General features: G+C 34.1%; 1 protein-coding gene across 3 annotated transcripts in view; it reads left to right on the top strand.

Moving 5' to 3' along the window:
- The window catches only part of PACRG (parkin coregulated), a 610,713-nt gene that overhangs the window by 497,107 nt on the left and 91,767 nt on the right, over positions 1-21,839 (top strand). The window contains exon 5 of one of the 3 annotated variants that reach the window (XM_031968394.1): positions 14,333-14,364. The exons of the other annotated variants lie outside the window; for them this stretch is intronic. Coding sequence (XP_031824254.1) covers positions 14,333-14,349 — 17 coding nt within the window. The 3' untranslated portion in view covers positions 14,350-14,364. Of the gene's footprint in view, positions 1-14,332; positions 14,365-21,839 lie in introns of those variants that run through there. 3 annotated transcript variants of the gene reach the window in all.

Here is a 21,839-nt window from a genome sequence, read left to right as displayed (position 1 = left end):
AAAATATGGTTACCTTAATCTGTGGGAGAAAAGTTAGACTTATCAAAAGTCAAACCTAGGGTACCTTATTGGTCATCTGGTCCAATGTCACTTTACAAAAGAGAACCTTGATGTTCAGAGAGTTTAAATGATTTTCCCGGGGTCAGATAGCTGGGACTAGAATCTAAATTTCTAGACTTTTAGCCAGTTTGCTGCCTCAATTACACTACACTGCCTTTTATTGAAAGGTGATGCAGTAAATTACAGTAAAGTTTCCTTGCATGACTGTGCATATGCAAAACTCTTTTTTTACTCTTTTTTCTTTTTTACTCTTCTTTTTCATTTGTCTACCTTACCTAGAGACATCTCCCTGACCACTGATGTCATTTAACTATATTATTTACTATTTCATTGAAATTTATTCAAATTTGTTTATGATTCCATTCTCAAACCACCACAATCAATGAGGCAAAATACAACAATATTACTTTTCTTTTGTTATAACTGTCTCCTGCTTCTTCCCCTACTTCATTAGGTCAATTGGTTCTCCAAAATGCTGTGCCAAGTTTCCCTGCACTGTTATTTTGGCCATTACAAATTGGGAGGATAGTGGAAGCTAAGTGGTATGAGTATCATGAGAAAGAATAGGTATTTCTCTACTTGATGTGCTTTCATAGAACATCAGAGTGTTTCTCTGTTGCTCTCCCCACTTTACCTAAAATTCTGAATTTCATTATATTGAATTGTCTAAAATTTCCATTAGTTTGAGATTTATTTGAGATAAGAATTGTCTATTTTTATTTTTAAATGTTTCCAGAAAGATTGAGTACCATATGGGAAGGACTATCATACATTTGTACATGAAGCAGCTAAGTGGCGCAGTGGATAGAACACTAGCCCTGAAGTCAAGAGGACTTAAGTTCAAATATGACCTCAGACACTTGATACTTCCTAGCTGTATGACCCTGGACAAGTCACTTAACCCAATTACCTCAGTTAAAAAAATACATTTGCACTTGACCGTCGAATTGATTTGGAACTGGAAGGGATGTTGTCACATAGTTCAGTTCTCTAATTTTGCAAATGAGAAAGCAGGCCTAGAGAAATAAGTGATTTTTTTTCAATATCAACCAGGTAGTAAATAAATAGAAGTGAGATAAAATGCTGTGCTTTCCCACTGACTCCAACTCCTCTGCTTTCTCTACTCCCCTAGAGATTACAGTCCTTCTAAAAACCAAGTGAAATCAATCTAACTCTTCACAGTATTCTGCGCATAGTAGATGTTTAATGAATAGGGTTTTGTTTTGTTTTGTTTTGTTTTGAAGAATGAATGAATGAGAAAGTTGATAAAGGCATCATATAGAAGAAACTAAGTGTCTTCTTATAGAATGAAGATAGAAGATGCCAGGAGCTGAAAGAAAGGCAAAAATGATCACTGTAATGGAAACAAGACTAATTTTGACTTGTTGACAATTAAAAATATTGTCACAAAGTAGGGAGAAAAGGGGGAAAGGATTGGCTAAGAGTCATAGTTCTTGAAAATAAGATCAAATAAGAAAGAAGGAAGCATGATAGTGAATTCCATCCCTTGTGCTGCTGAAAACCCACTCATTTATCACTTTTTGGTACACCTTAGATTGTTGACTCTTGTTTTAACTTCATTTCCAAAAATAATTGGGGAACAGAATACTTAAGGAGCTATCTAGATGATAGGACTTAAATGCCACATAAAAATTTATCTTCTTCAGCAGCTTACAGAAATCTGACATTAGTAGCCTCTTCTAAAGATTCTCCACAAGAAACTTTATATATTTACCTGAATTAAGGCATTATATTATTTGGAAGGAATAATACATCAGTAGAGGGTAGTTTATGTAATTATTCTATTGTTGTGGGAGATCAAACAGGATCTGGAATAAATAGATTTTAAGAGGGCCAACCTCATGAGTATATAGATTAGTCAACTATTTATGTGTTATGGTTTCACCTGAGCCAAAATAAAATGTTGAGTAAAAATATAGCTGAGTAATACTTAAAATGTGAACATTCGACATTGATTCCTGTTTAAAGGCAGATATCCCTGGAGGGTATCTGAACCTTAATGAGAGTCCATTTAAAATCCTTTCCTAAGATCAGATTTTTCAAAGGAAAATAAATGGAAGGGCAGTAGGCACAAAAGAATATACCTTTGGTGAGGAGATGGGGGTAAAGTAAGAGGAAGGAAGTATGGGGACTGATAGCTCCAAAAAAAAAAAAAATCCACAAATTTGCTTAGAATTTACCCTGGTCTTTGTCTCTGGAATGTTGCAGTGCAGGGCCTTAGATAAATAAGATATTAATATAGAAACTAATATATAAGATATTGAGGAAACCTCAGGGGCAGAGTCACCATGAGCAAAGTGAAGAGACTCAGTCCACCTGGGATGTTTCTTTGTAAATAGAAAGTTTTAGCTTGGTGATACTATATATAGTTTCTGTGATGCTGAAGGACTAGAAGTTGCTAGAAAGATGGAGGAGGGACCTGTGTGGGGCATGTATTCCTCTTGAGGAGGAAACATGTCCTGAGACTCCACAAGAATTCTACTCTGCTGAAGGGAAAGAAAGTATGTCCTAAAATAAGGCAGTTACCAGCAAAAGATGAAGAATTATTGCCAGGGAAGGGGGATTTCAAAAGGCAAAAAAGTATCCCTAGCCTATCCTCAAAAGTTTCTGCCCTGGGTCACACAATAGCTGTACTTTAGTTAGAAATATATTTGAAGAATGAAGCCCAAAGGGGAAAAGGAAATTCTAAAAAGGAAGTGAAAAAGGCAGAAAAGACAAGATTTATCTCCATCATAATTTTGTCCTGAGCAGTCCTAAGTAAAATAATTATTTATTCACCCTTCCAAAGAATTCAGAGTATAGACGAGCCATTTTCATATTAACTTTGTGTTTTGTTTAAATGGAGAGTATTAATTTACTAGACTTAATGGGCTGCTTAGCATATATCGTCACCAGATCCCATTTTCTTTGGTTATTCTATTAAAACACATTCAGCAATTTGCTTCTACAAATGAAAATTTAAAACAATATTCTCACATTTATTCTTAGGGCAAGAGAACTTGTTTATATATAGACTTTATTTGAAATAAAATTATGAATTACCATTCCCCAAATAATTCAGTGCAATTACATATCAAATAAGACTGTGACTATCTTAGACAAGGCTAGCTCTAAATCTGCACATTCCATATGGGTGTCACTAAGAGAGAGCTGTGATTTCAGCAGCAAAGCTGTCAGGCATTTAAAAGCATATGGAAGGTGGCCTGTTTGGGTGCACATACCTTCAGTGGTGTTTTCTTTTATTTTCACAGTTTTCTAGCTTATTGCCATCATCTATGTGAGTATGACTTAATAGCCGATTTGAATTTCAATGAAGTTAAACTAGTTGTATTCATGTTGGTAATCCAGCTTGTATCTCAAAATTTGGCCTCAAATGTGGATCTGATTTATTCCACAGAATAAAGTTAAAACTAGAATAAAGAATTATTTATTGTACAGAGCAAAGTTAAAACTAGAATAAAGAATTAGAATAGCTTTGATTCACAGAGTTGTGCTGAGGATCATTGCTTTTTTCTAAGATACAATCCTTTATGTCCTGTCAAGGCTAGATGAAAGATTTTATAAACAATACAGATTGAAAAAAGAAAAATATTAGAGATCAAAATTCAAGACAGGAGTTGCTTCTTTCAAATCATTAGCCAAGACTGCCAAAAATAATATTATTTCCTGCTGCCATTAGTATTTTTAATGTATTAAGTAAGTCATTTCAGTGTCAACAAATATACCAAAATAGAGTAATAAATCTATATTCCATACTGCTACTTTTGATGCATTGTGAGATTTAATGCTTCTTTGGTTATATGTATAGTTGGATATTCAGTATCTTTACTATAGCTTCCCGAGTTTTTAGTGCTTAACAAAAACAACAAAAAATCTTAACAAAATCCCGATCTACTAAAATATGTTTTATTATCCAATAAATTACTTTTCTTTGTGTGCTATAAAATGTGAACTAATTTGAAGAAAAGTTTCATTTAATAAAATATCTACCCAAAGCTGTGTGAATTAGCACCTTCTAATGGAAATGATATAACACTAGTTGGGGTGAGGAACGAGAAAGAAAAAGTAACTTTCTACCTTAAAATAATTGTCTATTGTTTTATGAATTGGATTGTTGGGTAGAAAATGACATGAACTGGTATGAGAGGGTATTCCTCTTCCCTACTTGAGAGTATTTTTTTTTCTCTTATCTGAAAAGATAGAAACCAGGAAGAATAGAGACAAGTTCTTTTTTTTTTTTTTTTTTTTATGCAACTACAAATAGAAGCATCAGTCAGAGAAAACTATATAGGAACGTTCCTCACATTCATTTATTAAATAAGGTGTGGACTATATGTTATATGTGTGTGTGTGTGTGTGTGTGTGTGTGTATAGATATATATAGATATATATATATATATTCTCATAAACCACCTCAGTTGAGTTTGGTTTGGGTGAATTTAAGAAAGGAAATGATGGACTACCATTACTGTTTAACTATAATGGTGAAGAGTGGATTTGAAAAGAAGCTTCTCATCACAGTGAATTTTTTCCCCATCACCCATAACAAAAAGCAATTGGAATAATTTTAAACAGATCAATGTGATATACTGCTCCAATAAGGAAGCAAGTCTTTTTGAAAGTACTGAAAAATGGATTTTGGCATACTAGGTTGGCAGTGGTCATAAACTGATCCCTTATCTTATAATTTGTATATGGTTTCAGGAAGGAATAAATTATAACAAGTAATTATGATATAGCAGTGTGAGTAGCCACGTCTAACAATAAATGATTGTTAATATTGGCAAGTTATGGTAGAAAGATTACCTAATTTCACAGATGAAGATAGCACAAAATAAGACAAGTACCTAATGTTTATTCTAAAGGAATATTATGTCTTTACAGGGTTTTTTAATTTCCTTTTTATTGATCTTTTTTCATAATGTGTGGAATAAATATATTTCAACCTTGTTAATTCTTGCACAAGGCACCAACAAATTCTACTTATAACTTTCTATATAGGGACTATTTGCAAAGGAAATCTTGCATAGAAAATTCCTACCTGTAAACTTTCATACAGACTATATGAATGTAATACTTGTAAAGTGCTTAGCATAGTGGCCTGGTTCCCTTTACCAGCCCTCCCACATATTTGGAAGTGATAATGCATAATTTTTCCAGCTTCTAAAAGTAATTCAAAACCTACTCTTTTTGTGAAGCATTCTCTGTTTTAATAGAATAAAAAAGATAACCCCTAAATTAAATACTTCTAATCCTTCCAAGTTGAAAATATTTTTTATGCACTTTCCTATGTACTTATCATATCCATTTTGATATTGTAGTTATCTTGCTATCCCTCCTAAGAGCCTATAGGCATTTTAAGAACAGGGACCTACTTGATTAATTCAATTCAACAAATAAGGATGAAAATCTACTATAATGTAAGACACAGGGTTAGATACTGGGGATGAGTAGCTGAAGCTAGAAATTATTCACACAATTGCCAATCAATCAACAAGCATTACTTCACTGTTTCTTATTTTCTTTCTTTCTTTCTTTCTTTTTTTTGTGAGGTAATTGGGGTTAGGTGACTTGCCCAGGACTCTTGTCCTCCTGACTCTAAGGCCAGTGTTTTCGCCACCACAATATCTAGCTGTCCCAATATATATTATTTTCTAGGCACTAGTGAAAAATAATAACAATTACAATGACAAAACAACAACAGTAATAATAGTTAAATTTATATAATGCCTACTATATGCCAGGCTCTGTGCTCAGTGCTTTATAATTATCTTATTTGATCCTCATAACAAGCCTGAGAGATAGGTGTTGTTATTATTCCCATTTTACAGATGAAGAAACTGACACACAGAGGGGCTAGGTGACTTTCTAAGATTCATATAACTAGTGAATGTCTGAGCCAAAATTCAAACTGAGTTCTTGACTTTAACCACCCCACTCTATCGATCATGTCACCTAAGCTGCCTTTCACTTGTATAATTTCTTAAAAGTTTTTCAAAATACTTTCTTTACAACTGGTCTGTGGAATGCTAGTAGCATAAAACCTATTTTATAGATAAGAAAACTGAGTTCCTGAAAGTTTAGGTATTTTCCCAGAATCACACAATGTGTAAATTTATATCTCTTAACCTGATAGTACAAGGATCTTTCCAGTATGTCATAGTTTCTCCCTTGGGACCCAACCATACATTACACAATGTTAGTTGAATATTTACAAAATGTATTTCTTCAGCTAAAAGACATAGTGATCCACAAGTTAATAAATGCCTTATGTCTTTATTAGGTCCTTGACCTAATTGTTTAGTTACATTATGGCTGGTGTCTTCATTGAACTATCAACAAGTTTCAACAGTGTTTGTTGAGCCTGCCAAAGTGAAAAATTGTTCTTCTGTTTATTTTTTAAGCACATTGTTTAATGACATAATAACATCAGATAAATCATAAAATTAAGAATAGGGGTACATTATTTTAAAAAGTACAATCTCATAACTGACTAATCAGTGATGGATTTTTTTGGCTGTGACAAATATATTTATCTCTCTAGGGATATATCTTTCCAGTTTCCCTCTGGATTGTAAATTTCCATAATACCAAAGGAATGTTGCAGGTGCATAATCTGCAAAATCCCTAGAGGATCTAGCATGGTGCGTTGATGAATGCTCAATAAATATTGATCATGATGACAATGAAAATTATATTAGCAGATTTGTCATAAAATTGTACTTAATGAACCTCTGAAAGGGAAGAAACACTACAGAATATAAAATTAATGCATGTACCATGTACATAGAAAGCCAATATCATTGCTTCATTGCTACTGGATGAAGTTGATAATCTGTCTATCATTCAGGGGGCACAACCCTTAATGAATAAAACAGAATTTCTCCAGCATGACCGCATAGAATCATTAAGTGTCTGATCTGAAAGGAGCTTTAGAGATCACCTAGTTCAATCCATTACTTTACCGATGAGGAAATTGAGGCCTATAGGGATTAAGGGACTTAGCCAAGTTTTACAACTAAGTGGCAGAACCAGCACTCAGAGGGCAGTGTTTTTTATGCTGTACAGCAGTGGCTTGAGGGACAACCAAAGGATAATAAAATTCACATTGAATTACACGGCAAACTAAGTCAATGAACCTCCATGACTTTAAGTACCTTCCCTTTAACATCTATGAGTTCTGCACATGGTAGGTGCTTAATTACATGGTAATATGTGATAGAGGAATGAATTAATCAATACAAGCAAAAGACAGTTTGCTGCAAGTGGCAAAGAGAGTATGTTTGATTAACGGGATCCTAGTCCATTTTATGCTCTCGTTTTATTAAGTTGACATCAACCAGACTTGAAGTTTCTGAAAACATAAAAAAATTCTACAACAAGTAATATTAACATAATAAAAGTCTCCATTATTTCAATGAAATTGGGTTTGATGGACCTAAATTATTTCTTCGAGTCTTGCATTATAGGCTGTGATCATACAATATTTCTCTACCATTTATATTCCCCGTAGCCCTTTACACGGCCATAATGACAGAAGCAGTCCATGTTGACCTTTTCTTTACATAGATTTCAAAACTTCTCCAGGCAACGTAGTGGTTATTTCACCTTTATGTGCAAATGATACAACTGTCTCACATTTCAAGAGGGCAGTTAGTAGCCTTGGGTACAATTCCAAAATTGTTTAATCAAAATTTAGGGACTTAATTTGAATAGCACTGTCCATCACACCAGTGTCACAAGATTTTCTATTTCCAGGACCTGTAACCAATCTAAAGAATTGATTCAAGTTGCTATTGGTTGTTTGAGTCATTTCAGTTATGTAACCCCATTTGGGGTCATTTCTTCTCAGAGATACTGAAGTGGTTTGTCATTTCCTTCTCCAATTCACTTTACAGCTGAAAAAAGTGGGCATTTTATAACTGAGGCAAACAAGGTTAAGTGACTTGCCCAGGCTATTAAATGCCTGAGATTGGATTTGAACTCGGGATCTTCTGGCTCTAGGCCCAGCACTTTATCCACAGCACCACCTAGCTGCCCATCTGTTCTAGTGAGTGAGGGTGAAAAAAAAAATTCTCTTCTCTCTCTTTTCAAATAATTGTGAACCTCACAATTTCACCTAGTTTTTACGGTCTCTTATATTACAATCCTTTTCAGAGTAAGGCCTTTGCATATTTATCTTTAAATCCTTCTTACAGCGCTTCCTAAATGCTAGCAAATAACAGATACTTGATAAATGTTTGCAGAACTCATTAACTATAACCAGGATTTGAATTTTTGAAGATTTCTCTAGCTGTGCTTGGTATACTACTTGGAAAATTTCCATTTGAGCATATACCTACATAATGGAAGGATGAAGAAAGGCTATTTAGAAGGGAATACTCTAGAGAATACTGAGATGGGTGTCTGTATCAACAACAAAATATTCATAAAAGCATTTTGTTCAACATAGTGTAATTGGTTGTAGTGAAGAATAGCTTTTTGCCAAAAAAGGTTTCTTTGCCATCTTGTAGAAAGCTAAAATGTTTGGAACTTGAGTCTTTTGTTGTAGTTAGAGTGTAAAAGTAGTGGAAGTTAGTCTAGCAGCATTAACTAGGAGAAGCAGTACAGTCTGAACTAGGAGTTAGAAGACTTGTGTTCAATGCTAGTAGAAAGTCATGTAATTATGGGCAACCTCTTACCTTTATTGCCCCTTTCCCCAGTTTCTTCACTGTAAAATGGAGACAGTGATGACTGAGCTAGTTCTCACAGTGCTGTTGTGAACAAGGCAATTTGTATATTTTCATTCATCATCTAGAGATGAATTATCTTTACCTGAGAGTTTGCTCATTCAGTACTGTAACTGAGTCAGGAGGACTTAAAAAGTACAATACAGGATTAGAACTAAGTCTGATCTTCCCTCACCAAATCAAATGTTTAGTGGTATTTTTAAACTAGTCCTTTTTTTCCAAAGGATAAAGAAACATTCCTTTCAAGGAATAAGATACCACAATTATTCCCCAAAAGTGGTTCTGAAAGACAATGCAGATATATAGATATATGTGTATATTCTTATAAGTTATTCAGCGTTCTGTCACTATAATTCTTGTAGAGAAATAAAACCTGAGATTGTGTCCTGACTCTGTTACTTTTTTCCTATTAACTCTTGGACAAGTCCATTAAAGTGGGAAGAGATCCTTCTTGGTAACATTGCTCTAAATCTGTAATTCTATTGAATACCTTTTCGTAGTTATATGATTTCTGAATCCCCAAAACAATATATAATTGTATTAAATGTAGTGTAACTGTTTGTAGTATTTTGTTCTAATCTAATTCCTTGAAAACTGATCATCCATAAATGGTACATGAAATAATTTTTGCTTAACCATAATATTTAGTTAACCAGAACATGCTGTCCCAGGACCATGATACAATACCGAGATTGAATATTTTATTAGTTGCCAAGTTCTTTCTCAGAACCCCTCAAATGATATGTGTGTGTGTATATATATATGTGTGTGTATATATATATATATATATATATATATATATATATATATATATACACACACACACATATATATATAAAACAATAAACAAAAAAACACTGTGTTATGCTGCCTCTCCAAACAATTTCATCATTATTTGCTTAAGTTAAAAATAGCAATACTAAAATCAATTTAAAATATAATTTGAGTCAGGCAGGAAGGCACATGCTGGTAATCCCTACTACTGGGGAGGCTAAGACTAGTGGATCACTTGAGCTCAGGAGTTATGAGCTGCAACAGGACTAAGTCCTAACTAGACCTGCACTAACTCTGGCACATATATGGTGAGCCCCTGGGAATGAGAAGGCTGCCTAAGGAAAGATGAAGGGGGACAGATCACATACAGAGCAGGTCAAAGCTTCCATGCCAGTCAGTAGTGGTATTGGACCCACTGTACATCTAGCCTAGATGATATAGGGGAACATCAGCCTTCAAAATTGATGGGTGGATAGACAGATGTATGGATGGATAGATAAATAAATAAAACATGAAGTCCAGTTTGATAAAGTTGATAACTTCCTAAGGCTTTCAAAATTTGGAGAAATTAAATTGAATTCAGGTGATAGCTACATGATCAAAGTGCTTTCCAACTGTGTGTAATTTTTTTCCTCTAAATGCTTTTCTTTTCTATGGATTGATTGTGTGCCTAACATAAAATAAAATGAAGTAGAAAATATTTCTGATGAATCACACATTTCCAGCCACCTGCCTCTGAAAGTCAGATGAAACTGTTTCAAATAACTTTAATAATGTCAGCTGCTGTAATGTCTGTGCTTTCTGAAATTAGTCACAAACTGTTATTCTGTAACAATTGAAAATATTGAAAAGATCACAACCTTTCAATTGTAGCCCAACCCCTATAGACTTTTCTTTCCTCTCTTATTAGGTTAGAACCTTATGTAATGTGGCCATATGCCATAATTCTGATATTGTCTGTCTTCCTTTAGTGTTCATGTTAAAAAATTTTTCATTTTAAAAAATGCACACAGATCCAGTTTATCTAACACCTGACACATAAAGGTTGGCACTACTATGAATGAGGAAGCAGACTAGAGAAGGTAAAGACAACAATAAGAATAAGGAAGAAAAGGGAAATAAAGCAGATGGCCAGATTTTTGGATATTGAGAAACTTTCATGTGTTAAAAATGACATAAAAGACATAAGAAAAAGTAAAAATTGTTTTCTGAACATCAATTCAGGTTAAATAGTGAAGAATTAATGGAAATTTAGGTGAAGAAGGGGAGAAACAAATCACGAGATAGTTTACAAAAACACTCTCTGGTTTAGGAAGAAACAGAATCCAAGATACAAACCTGTAAAGCAAAAGAGAAAACAAAGTATTTGAAGTATTTTTCATGATTTCAAGACCCATTGAGTTAATCAGTCAATGCAAATACTAATTTCATAAAACATATAACTTGATAATTCTCAGGAATAATACCACATAATTCCCATTCATTATTCAGTTTGTAGTGTTTTGCAATAAAGCATAGCTTCCTAAGAATGAAACTATGTGATATAATATTCTAATGTGGTTAGCAAATACTGCCACTTTATGATACTCAATTTGTTTGCTTTCATCCTTTTCACTTAATTGAATCTCATAGTAATTAATATAAATACACTGGTAATCTAAATTTGATTGTTTATATTGGGTTTTTAAGAATTTTTGCCCCATTAATTCACATTTATTAGAATTCTGAAATAATCATCTTCATTCAACAAATAAGTACTTTCAAAAAGGCTTCTGCAAATGACACCCATGATCACTAATGATGGCATTTCTTCAGTCACTGACATTGAGCCTAAATCATTATTTATCCCTAATTCAGATGGCCAGCAATCAAAAAATAAAAATTACATTTGTAAGAGAATAGACTAACCAGGAATAACTCTTTGATCCTTAGTCTGAGCCATTAGGCTCATTAAGGAATTCCTAGGCTCTAGGGGAATTCTGGTTTTGATTTCCCTCCCTGGTCTTTCACCTGCTTATACCTTTGGACCAGTTCAGAAAGCTGTAGCTATGAGCTCCCGGGGATTGATAAATTATCTGGAGAAGTTTGTTGTTCAACTGCCAAGTCCCCATCTGAAACCAGCTTGTGAGTTCTATTTACTCCAATCCTGGAAGGTACTTCTCTACCTTCCTCATTCCCCTAAAAATCACATAAACAAAGCTAGAGCTCTAAATTAGTTTTATGTTATCAGAGAAGACAAATTAGAACAAAAAGGAGAATGAACAGAAAACTCACTGGGAATGGCAATTGATACACAGCTGACAGTGGAAGATACAACAGCCTGATTTTTCTGACTACAGGAAGCAGGAAGGGGCTTCCTGTGTAGATACTAGAGTGGGAAAGGGAGGCGAAGTGGAGATATCATTAATCAGGACTTCCTCTTTGGGCTAAACTGAAGGAAAAAGTAAATGTCTCTCTGAGAAGGACCATCTCACACAAACCAAATTCAGCTCATACCCACAGTTGCCACATCTTCCATTACACAGCATCTTCACATAGTTCAAGGCTTAAGTCTTTTTTAATGCAAGTACTGGGGGAGATATAAATTGGAAGTACCAATGTTACCCAGTGTATCTCTCTCCTGAACTCTGACCTTCCCTTTACTTACCTTTTCTATGAATTCTGCACAAACGGATCTGTTGCTATCCACACAGATTCTCAGATTATCAATCCAAGACATCCTGTGCTGTACAAACCTCATGTGTCTGCAAAAAGGTATACATATTCATTCATACATATTCATATATTCATACATATTCATACATATTCACTGGTTCATTGAATAGGCTTTATTAACAACTTCCAAGCAAGAGGACCACATGGCCTTTTACTGAGAAAATTCAGATAATTACTGTGAGAATTCCTAGTTCATGTACTTTACACCTCAAAATCTTTCTATTTTATACCACATCCTTTTCTGTTTCAGCCTCTAAGAAAGGATAGGTCCTTCTTCTTGCCAGGGTCATTCCCTGTATTTATGTCCTCAATTCTATCTTTTCCAGTTTACTATGAAAGCTTGCCAGGCATTCTTCATTCTTCCTTCAGTTTTTCCTTATCTACTAACTTGAATGAGGGTAAAAAGCACAATGGACTTGCAATAAATCCCACCTCTAATACTTAAGTCAATAAACACTAATAGTTCCCTCACTTTTCCAGAATCATATATAAAATCCTTTGGTTTTTAACTCTTGATATCTTGGTCTCTTCCCATATAATCAGGTTTCTTACACCTTACTCCCCTTCATATATTCAGTGATTCAAAGGCATTGGCCTCCTCTAATTCCAAAAATGCTTCTCATATAACACTCCATCTGCCCACAAAAGCATATTTACTGGCTATTCCCCAAGCCTGGAATTCTCTTGCTCTTCATCTCTGCTTCCTGACTTCTGTGACTTAAAATATCACCACCTGAAAGAAGCCTTTCCTATACCCCTTAATTCATTTAGAGCATTTCCTCTAAGATTGTCTCCAAATACATGTGTGCACGTGTACACATGTGTTCATACATGTCTACATATGTGTAATGTGTGTGTTCAGATTTTGTTGTGTGTGCACATATATGTATCTACAAAGAGACAAATATATTTGTACATAGATGTTTTAGTATTGTCATTTCTGTTAGACTATGAAATCCTTGAAAGCAAAGACTATTCCTGGCTTTGTGTACCAGAGTTTCAGACAGTACCTTTAATAAAGTAGCACATTTAATAAAGTAAATAATAATTCTAATAATAAATTAATAAAGTAGATGTTTAATAAATTCTTATTGATTGACATAAAGAAAACATGATCCTTGTCAAATCACTTAAGTTCTCCTGGGCCTCAAATACCTCATCTCTACAATAAGGGTGATAATAGCAGCAGTATTTATCTCCCAGGACTGATAAGAGGTACAATTGAGAAATTAATATATGTATGTATATTAATTAATGAATGAAATTAATTAATGAAATAATTAACAATCATAGCAGAATAGAATTTATTGTTCTCTTAATATATAAGGTAGGTCATAGAAATTAAGGAATAAACCTACATGGTGTTCTGGAAATAGTTTTCTTTCTACTCTTGTGGGGTTTTCCAGGTTCTTAGATTATCATTCCTTTTTGTTATCACAGTGAGGAATACAGGGAATCTGAATTTAAGGAGCAGTGGAACAGTTTTTCCTCACCAAAAAAAAACAAAAAACCCATGAGATAAACCATCTTTTTTTTCTCTTGGACTGCAGCTAGTACATAAAAGGAAGGTGTTTGAGGCTAACTATTCATGATGTTAGAATTTATGATGCTGAAAGGAAAAAGGAAGAGAGAATTAAGCAGGATCTCTTCACAGAGGCACACTGGAGTACCTTTACCTTTGTGCCTCTGTTTGTTCCCTTCTGTGTTTTGAGCCCAGGCTTCTAAGCTACCAGTCTTGGTAGCAGAGGATAATAGAATCTCAGAAAACTGGTAGAGGTCATGACAGTAATGGCATCAGTGCCACAAAGTTAGCAAAAGCTCAGTCTTAAACATGGGTTTCTATCGCATGTTAAAGTCAGAAGTCACAGGCTTCTGGCACTTTTTTAGGGTATTTTATTAAAAATTTATTTAATAGATTCATTGTATTTATGTGCCAAGCACCATAGGGACACATGTGTAGGGTAGGGACATATATGTAATTCCCTTATTGGCAAGAGGATTAATGAGAAATTGATATGGCTTTTTCCCCCCAGGTGGAAGGAAAGACTAATGGATTAAATCAGATAGAAATTGCACAGATTGAAGAAAGTCTGGGAATTTTTGAACTCCATGGTGTAATAAAATGCCAAGTCAGTGGTCAGCTAATTACGGAAGGATTGTCTTGAGCTGAATATATGGAGTCTTATTTCTTTAATTGATGTGATTAAAAAGTTGTATGTTTAAATACAGTTTGCTTCCTCACTGAAGCCTGGTGAATTTATGCCCTTGGTACTTGCCCTCCCTCTTCTCTATCTTGCCATGACCCAGTAAATTGCCTAGAGAGTTTCCTTCTCTTTTAAATCTTATTTACTTGCTTTCTGTAGTTTTATAATGCATTTGTCTTTGATAAAAAGAAAACTTGTACAAGTATATGTGTGTGTTTATATATACTCATATAGACATTTATACGTACACACATATATGTGTTTTTGGAGAGCTTAATGTGATTCACTAGGACAACAAAGCAGTCAAAAAATCTCACGCAAACACTACCTCAAAAAATACAGTATGCAGAAAGAAGGAAAGAATAGGGTTTTTTTTAAAGCTTCTATTTATTGCATTCTAAGTGATCACTTATAATAAATGGAACACAATATACAAAATTACAAAAGGGAACCACTGGACCTATACTTATATTTAACCATGAGCCTGTTTCAAATGTTCTATTCCTCCTCTTCTTTCTCTCTCTTCCTCATCTTCTCTAATCCTCCTCATTCCTCCTCTTTTTTCTTATCTTCCTCCTTCTCTTTCTCCCTGTACTACTGCCTTTCTCCTTCCCTTTATCTTCTCTTTTCCCTCTCCCCTCAAATCTTTCTCTCTTTCTCTCTTTTTCCTCCTTCCTCCCTCCAAAAGAAGAATGGCTTTACAAATGCTAAAAGACAGCCCTTGTTCTAACAACACTTATAGGGAAAGGGAGGGAAAAGTTTCATTGAGAGTGCATGGAGAACAGACTGAAATTCTCTTACCACATTAAGGAAGTAGGGGCATCTGAAATGCACAAATAGCAAGTTGGTTATTTGAAAGCTGTAGATATAAGCAGGTAATAATGAGACCCTAACCTTATGTTTTATTCTAATCCATTAACCGGCCTTTTTGCATTGTACCTGAAGGAGAAAAAGAGATGGAGGTATGTCTCTTCATGGCAGAGCAGTGCTGCTGTGAGCCTGGAGCTCTTGGTTTTCCTTGTGAGCTGTTTCACACAGAATTTCAGAAATTCAGAAAAATTTCTGAAGAGATCATCTCGTCCACATGGTTTAGACCAGAATCCCCTTTGCAGTATTCCAGAAGAATGATCCTCCTCCTCCTCTGAAAGGCTTCCAGTGACAGAGAATCCACTGCTTCCCCAAGAATATCATTCCACTTGTAGACAATGAAGATGGCATTTGCCTTTTTGCAATTGACTTTTATTCATTGCTCCCAGTTGTGTTCTCTACAAACAAGCAGTATAAGAGCAGTTCTTTTTACATATAACAGTCCTTCAAATACTCTTATGTTGCTCCTAAGTTCTCTCCAGGTTAAATATCTCCATTTCTTCAACTGATCCTGTTACAGAGTCTCTTATCCCTTCATGATTCTGGTTCTGCAACTGTTCAGTCATATCTGATTCTGTGACCCCATTTGAGTGTGGTCCAACTGGGTGCAATGACAAGCAGGAACCTGTTAAACCCTTCTGGATACCTCTTATGTCTACTTAAAAATATGTTAATTATTTAACAAGTTTAGCTCTTGGATAATGTGTGAACTCACCCAATCCCAGTTGCCTCTTTCCCCTTTTCTCTTTAGCATCCATTAAAGAGGCCCGATTCATTCATTACCCGTTCCCACACCTGAGCTACATCCTAGGATTTGGCATTTAAAAGGATAGCAGAAACAGACAGATGGAGAGAACTAGAGCCCAGAGGAGAAAAGGGACTAAGTGATTTCCTGAAGGGTTTAACAGATGTGCAGGTTTCTCCTCTTGGGAACTAATGAATGGGTTTTCTTGATTTTCCAGAAAAAACAGTTGTGTTCTTCATGTTGGAGACCTCAACTCTAGGATAATACAATAAGTTTGAAGGGCTGCATAGGTCTTTAGGGAAAGCAGGCTTCATCGAGGAAGGAAGGAAAATCATTTTAACTGTTTATAGGGTTAGGTGTGGGTTTTTATACATGTGTAACATTAAATGAAGATTGTTCTGTGTTAAATTTTACAACATATTCACTAGCATAGGAGCCTCAAATTCTTTTCCTTTTGTTGTAACTTATATGCAAAAAAAATCAGAGTATTTCCAAGAGAAACTCAGTTTGTGGGCAAAATAAGCTCCACCAAAAAAAAACCACACAAAAAAACAAATTATATACATATATACATGCATATATATGTATGCATGTGTATATATAAGCAATACTCCAGATATGATCTGGAAAAGGCAGAGTTCAATGGAATTATTACCTCCTTTCTTCTGCATACTGTGTATCTTGAGGTAGTGAATGATTGTGTGGAATTTGTTGACTGCTTTCTTGTCCTGGTAAATAATATCACACTCTCTAAAATACCTCATATTTTTTCACATAAACTATCATATGGCCATGATTCTTCCATCCTGTAGATGTGAAGCTGATTTTTTTAACTCAAATGTAGGACTTTACATTTATTTTAATTGCCATTTATTAGTGTCTACATTTCATTCTAGCCTGCCAAGATTTTTTTTTACATCTTCTCTGTTACCCAATGTGTTAGCTGTTCCTTCCAGTTTCTCCTTCAAATTTCATCATCATATTTCTAGCATATTAAAGACCCCACAAGATTCTTTGATCCAACAACAGATGTAACTTTGTTGACCTTCTTCTTATTAATACCAAAGCATTACACAGGAAGATATTATGTTTTATTTGACAACCAAAGTAAAAGTATTTGGCACTTTCATAGAGAATATGCATTACTGATTTCAAATGGAAGAAGGGGGATGCTCCTATGTGCAAATGACTGTATGGTTACATTTTAGAGCTACATAAACTTTTAAAATATCACAAAAGATTTTGGGTAACTCTACACACAGGAAAAAACTATTTTGTAAAATAATGCCTATTCTCCAAGACTATCTAGACACTAGAAGTTATTCATCACGATGTGTATCTTAGACAGACACTTTAGGTGGACTTTGCAGCAAAACTGAATAGGAGAACTGACTACAATGTCCCTTTACCCTGATTGTTTCACATGCCTGGATATCCTCCTTTCTTATTTCTGCCTCAGAAAGTCCCTGTCTTCTTTTAAGACTTTCTTCCAAAGTTCCAACCAGTTCTTCCCTCTTTATTTTGTCCATTTTGAAATTTTGCATACCTCAAGCTGCTCAGTTTTTAGACATCATTTAAGGTCTCGAAACATGACTCAGGATCTGTAACAATGCTATCTTTGACAATACTAGTTGTTGTTCAGTTATGTCTGACTCTTTGTAACTCCATTTGGGGTGGTCTTGGCAAAAATACTGGATTGGTTTGCCATTTCCTTCTATCGCTCATTTTATAGATGAGTAAACCAAGAAACAGTTACCCAGCTCAGTTACTCAGTTAACTCAGTTACCCAGCTAGTCAAGTATCTGAGGGTAGATTTGAATTCAGGAAGATGAGACTTCCTGACTCCTCTGAGTCTGAAGCTCTATACACTGCACAATTTTTAGCTTTCCACTGAAACTTGTGTCAAGGGATGTGGACAGTATGTGAAAATAAAATAAAATAATTTCTCTATAAATAGTCTCAAGATAAGAATCCTTACTAAAATTGTTCTAAGACCTTCTGGTTCACAAAATCATTAGCTCATTAATAGTTTCTATGTTAGCACGTGATTAATCTACTGATTTCTAAGACAAAGTTGAGAGCAACAATAAATATAAATGAAAGACTTCTTTATTCTCAAATGTCCATTACAAATACTGTTGTCTTCCTTTATTCCTTATTCTTGGCTAAAAAATAAAAACAGTTGAAAGTTATTTCAAATTATCTAATAAGTCATGATTATACTCATGTATTACTGAAAAAAAAATTCTGAAATTCAGGCATAGCCTTATTTTTTATAGGAAATAAAAATGAATTTAACATCAGATTTCTGACTCCATCTTCCCAGTAGATATATTTTAAAACATTTCATTGCTGTAAATATATAATAGAGAAGGAGCTTGCTGTAAATATATAATAGAGAAGGAGTTTGAGAGTAATACCCTGCAGTGAATTTTAAAAGACTTGAATTCAAGTCTCCACTTTGTTATATACTGGCTATGTGCTCTTGAGCAAGTTGATTACCTGGCTAGGAGCATTGATTCTACAAGACTATAAGCTATGAACAACTAAGGAACTTTATTGGTACAAGGAGATTCCATGCTGATGAGCTCATGATCTGTACCTCAAAATTAAACAAACAGTACTGCCTCCTTGAAAATCTTTTAAAATAACAAAAACTACTACTCATTTTAAAATAAAAATAAAAGAATAAATAAATAAATTTAATAAATAAAATTAAAATAAAAGAATTATTTTTTCTTTTAGGTATATTTTTTAGTCTTTTTTATAAATTTCAGATATATTCCAGGTTTCAGTTTGCCAGAATAGAATAAATTTGAATGTTGGTATCAATATTAATGATTCCTAAGAAGATGCCATTCATGTGAACATTTTTGTGGTAGCAAAACACATAATATATATTAGTGATTCCACTAAGAAGAGAATTGATGGTGCAATAGATAAACTACTAGCAACAGAGTCAGGAGGACCTGAGTTCAAATATGGACATTTAATGCTTACTTGCTGTGTGACTCTTGGCAAGTCACTTGACCCCAATTACCTTGACACAAAAAAAAAAAAAAAAAGAAAAGAAAAAAGAAAGAAAATTTAAGAGTTTCTGTGCTCATATAAGAATGTTCAGATGAGAAAACAAAAAGTTGTATATCTCTGTTCCTGGTGCATTTTGAAAGAATGCTCTCAGATCATTATGTTGGAAGCATTTTTCTCCATAATTTTTTTAAAATGTGATCCTTTAAATAGACACCTTATAAACAAGCAGCTGTAAAACTGTGAAGCAGAGGATGTCCTCACACTATGTGGTAGTTCTAGGACAGCCAAGATCCAAATTCCAAAAGGAGGATATGTTTTAAATTGACCTGAAATTGTGTTAGTACCCAGCAGAGTGAGTGGGGAATATGAGCAATGTGTTCCGAGCAACCAACTGTGCCAACCAAGAAGGTTGTTATGTGCTCTATCCGTTCTTACCTTTGAATACAGTTTTCTCATCCCCACCAAGATGAAGCACAGGTCTGGGCACCTAGTATGAATGACATATATCACTTTTAGTAGAATTCAGAATTCTACTCTTGGTGAATTAAAGGGGAAGAGGTATATAGGAATATATAACAGAAAAAAAAATTGAAAGTAATCCAAAGTTGTAAAATGTCTTTATAATTTTGTTATGTGACCAATTTAAGCACTTGATTTCAGTGGGCTTTGTGAAGAGACATGAAGTTAAATGTCATTTTGCAGACTGCTAGGTGAGACTGTTCTATCCACAGGCTTCACTGACACATAGATCTGTGCCTGTAACAGCCTCTCCTTGCAATTTCATATGTACGTGGAATAGAAGTGATGATGTTGAACATAGTGAATGAAATTGCACACCTGGGGTCTTTAGGGTAGGAAGAGTGTTTTCTGATCACAACTTTAGGGATCTGCCAAAGCTTGTAGAGAATCTAAGAATAATAGACAGTCTGTATCTTGGTGACCTGAACATGTTCCCATTCAACAGAGTGAGAATTAAATTTAAAAGTTACAGAAATCTTTTGCTTATATAAAGGCAACTTATTGAATTTAAAAATTTTATCAATATGCATTTCTGAGGAACTTTTAAGATTCACAGAGCATCATAAGTAAACAATCACAGAGACGTTCCCAAAGTATAAATAACAAGAATATATATATATATTGCTGAGGCAATTGGGATTAAGTGACTTGCCCAGGGTCACACAACCAGGAAGTGTTAAGTGTCTGAGGCCAGATTTGAATTCAAGTTGTCCTGACTTCAAGGTTGGTGCTCTATCCACCGCACCATCTAACTGCCCCAACAAGAATATTTTTATAATTTACAAATTAAACAAAAAAATCTATTCCAGAAGTGAAATAAAGGCAAGGGTCTATATAATATCATTATCTGTTTGTATTTATTGAGCATACACTGAAGGAATGGCATTGACCTAAATTTCAGGACCAATTTTTGTAGCAGAGAATTAGAAAGAGTTAATAAAAACATCACAGAAAATGAAGCTTTTATAAATAAATACCAAGAAGAAAATAGGTTCACAAATAAATGAAGAAGGGATATAATTGATAATGATTCAAAAGCACCTAAGCATTAAACTCATTAGTTTGATCTACCCTTAAAAATTAAGTAAAGAAATTGATGTCATTGGGAAATAATATAGACTTTGATGAAATTGACAAAAAAATAAAGTTAAAAAAACTTTTAAGTATACAAATTACTTCCTCCATCCTAAGCCTGTATCCTACATCATTAAGATTCTAGAACACACTACTTAAAACTTTTATCTTTACAAAATTATGGACACTATAAATAATCTTAGCATATTGTGAACAAAGATGAAGAAATACAAATCTGTTCTCAAATAAAAGAAAAACAAGCCTCCATATACCCCCCAGAAATTCTCATAAGTGATAATATTAATAATGAAATTAATACTAAAATGGAAAATATTTAAAATGGAATCATTTCCTTGTTAGAAAATCTGTCATTTCATTTTGATAGTTTGTATAGTGGATGAAAAGAATATAAAACAATAAAAATAAACTGTTATTTACCACTAAATATGTCTTTGGTTACTATAGTATATCTATAGGAATTTTCACAATTTCCCATGTCCTAAATTCTGTATGTACTTGTGGGAAAGAATGTTACCATTTGTGAAGAAATATTTTGTATCTGCATCATAACACTTTAGTAAGTATCTAAATGCTAATTAACTCCACCTGGCTAATTAATCATTTTGGAGCATACCAGATGAGGGCTTATGAACATCACTACTAGAGAAACCACCCAAAATCCCTCAGGGTTACCATTAGAGCCCTAAAGAAAGAATAGTCACTTACCATCCTCTGAACCTGAATGTATCATTTTTTCCAGTATATAAGCACTGTGGGTTAACCTACAGAGATGCAGAGAAAAACTATAAAATTCCTTTTGTCTAAACAGTCATAACAGAGTGAGGGAACTATCAGAAAACAAAAAAAAAAAGAAAGAATGTTATTCAATGCCAAAATATAGATTACACATGCTATAGAAAATGAAAGGAGAGAACATTTGGTTACTGCAGAATAAAGGCATGTATTGACTACAACTATGTGCCAAGTATTGAGATAAATTCTGGGAATATGAAGAAGAAAAAAGCAAATTCCTTCCTACTCTTAAGGATTTTATATTCTAATAGAGGAAGATTAAAAATATAATAGAAGGTTAGCAAAAAA

The sequence above is a fragment of the Sarcophilus harrisii genome, chromosome 4 (assembly GCF_902635505.1).
Source record: "Sarcophilus harrisii chromosome 4, mSarHar1.11, whole genome shotgun sequence".
Taxonomy (NCBI): domain Eukaryota; kingdom Metazoa; phylum Chordata; class Mammalia; order Dasyuromorphia; family Dasyuridae; genus Sarcophilus; species Sarcophilus harrisii.
The sequence above is the reverse complement of the archived record's forward strand: the minus strand, read 5'-3'. Positions and strand labels throughout refer to the sequence as shown.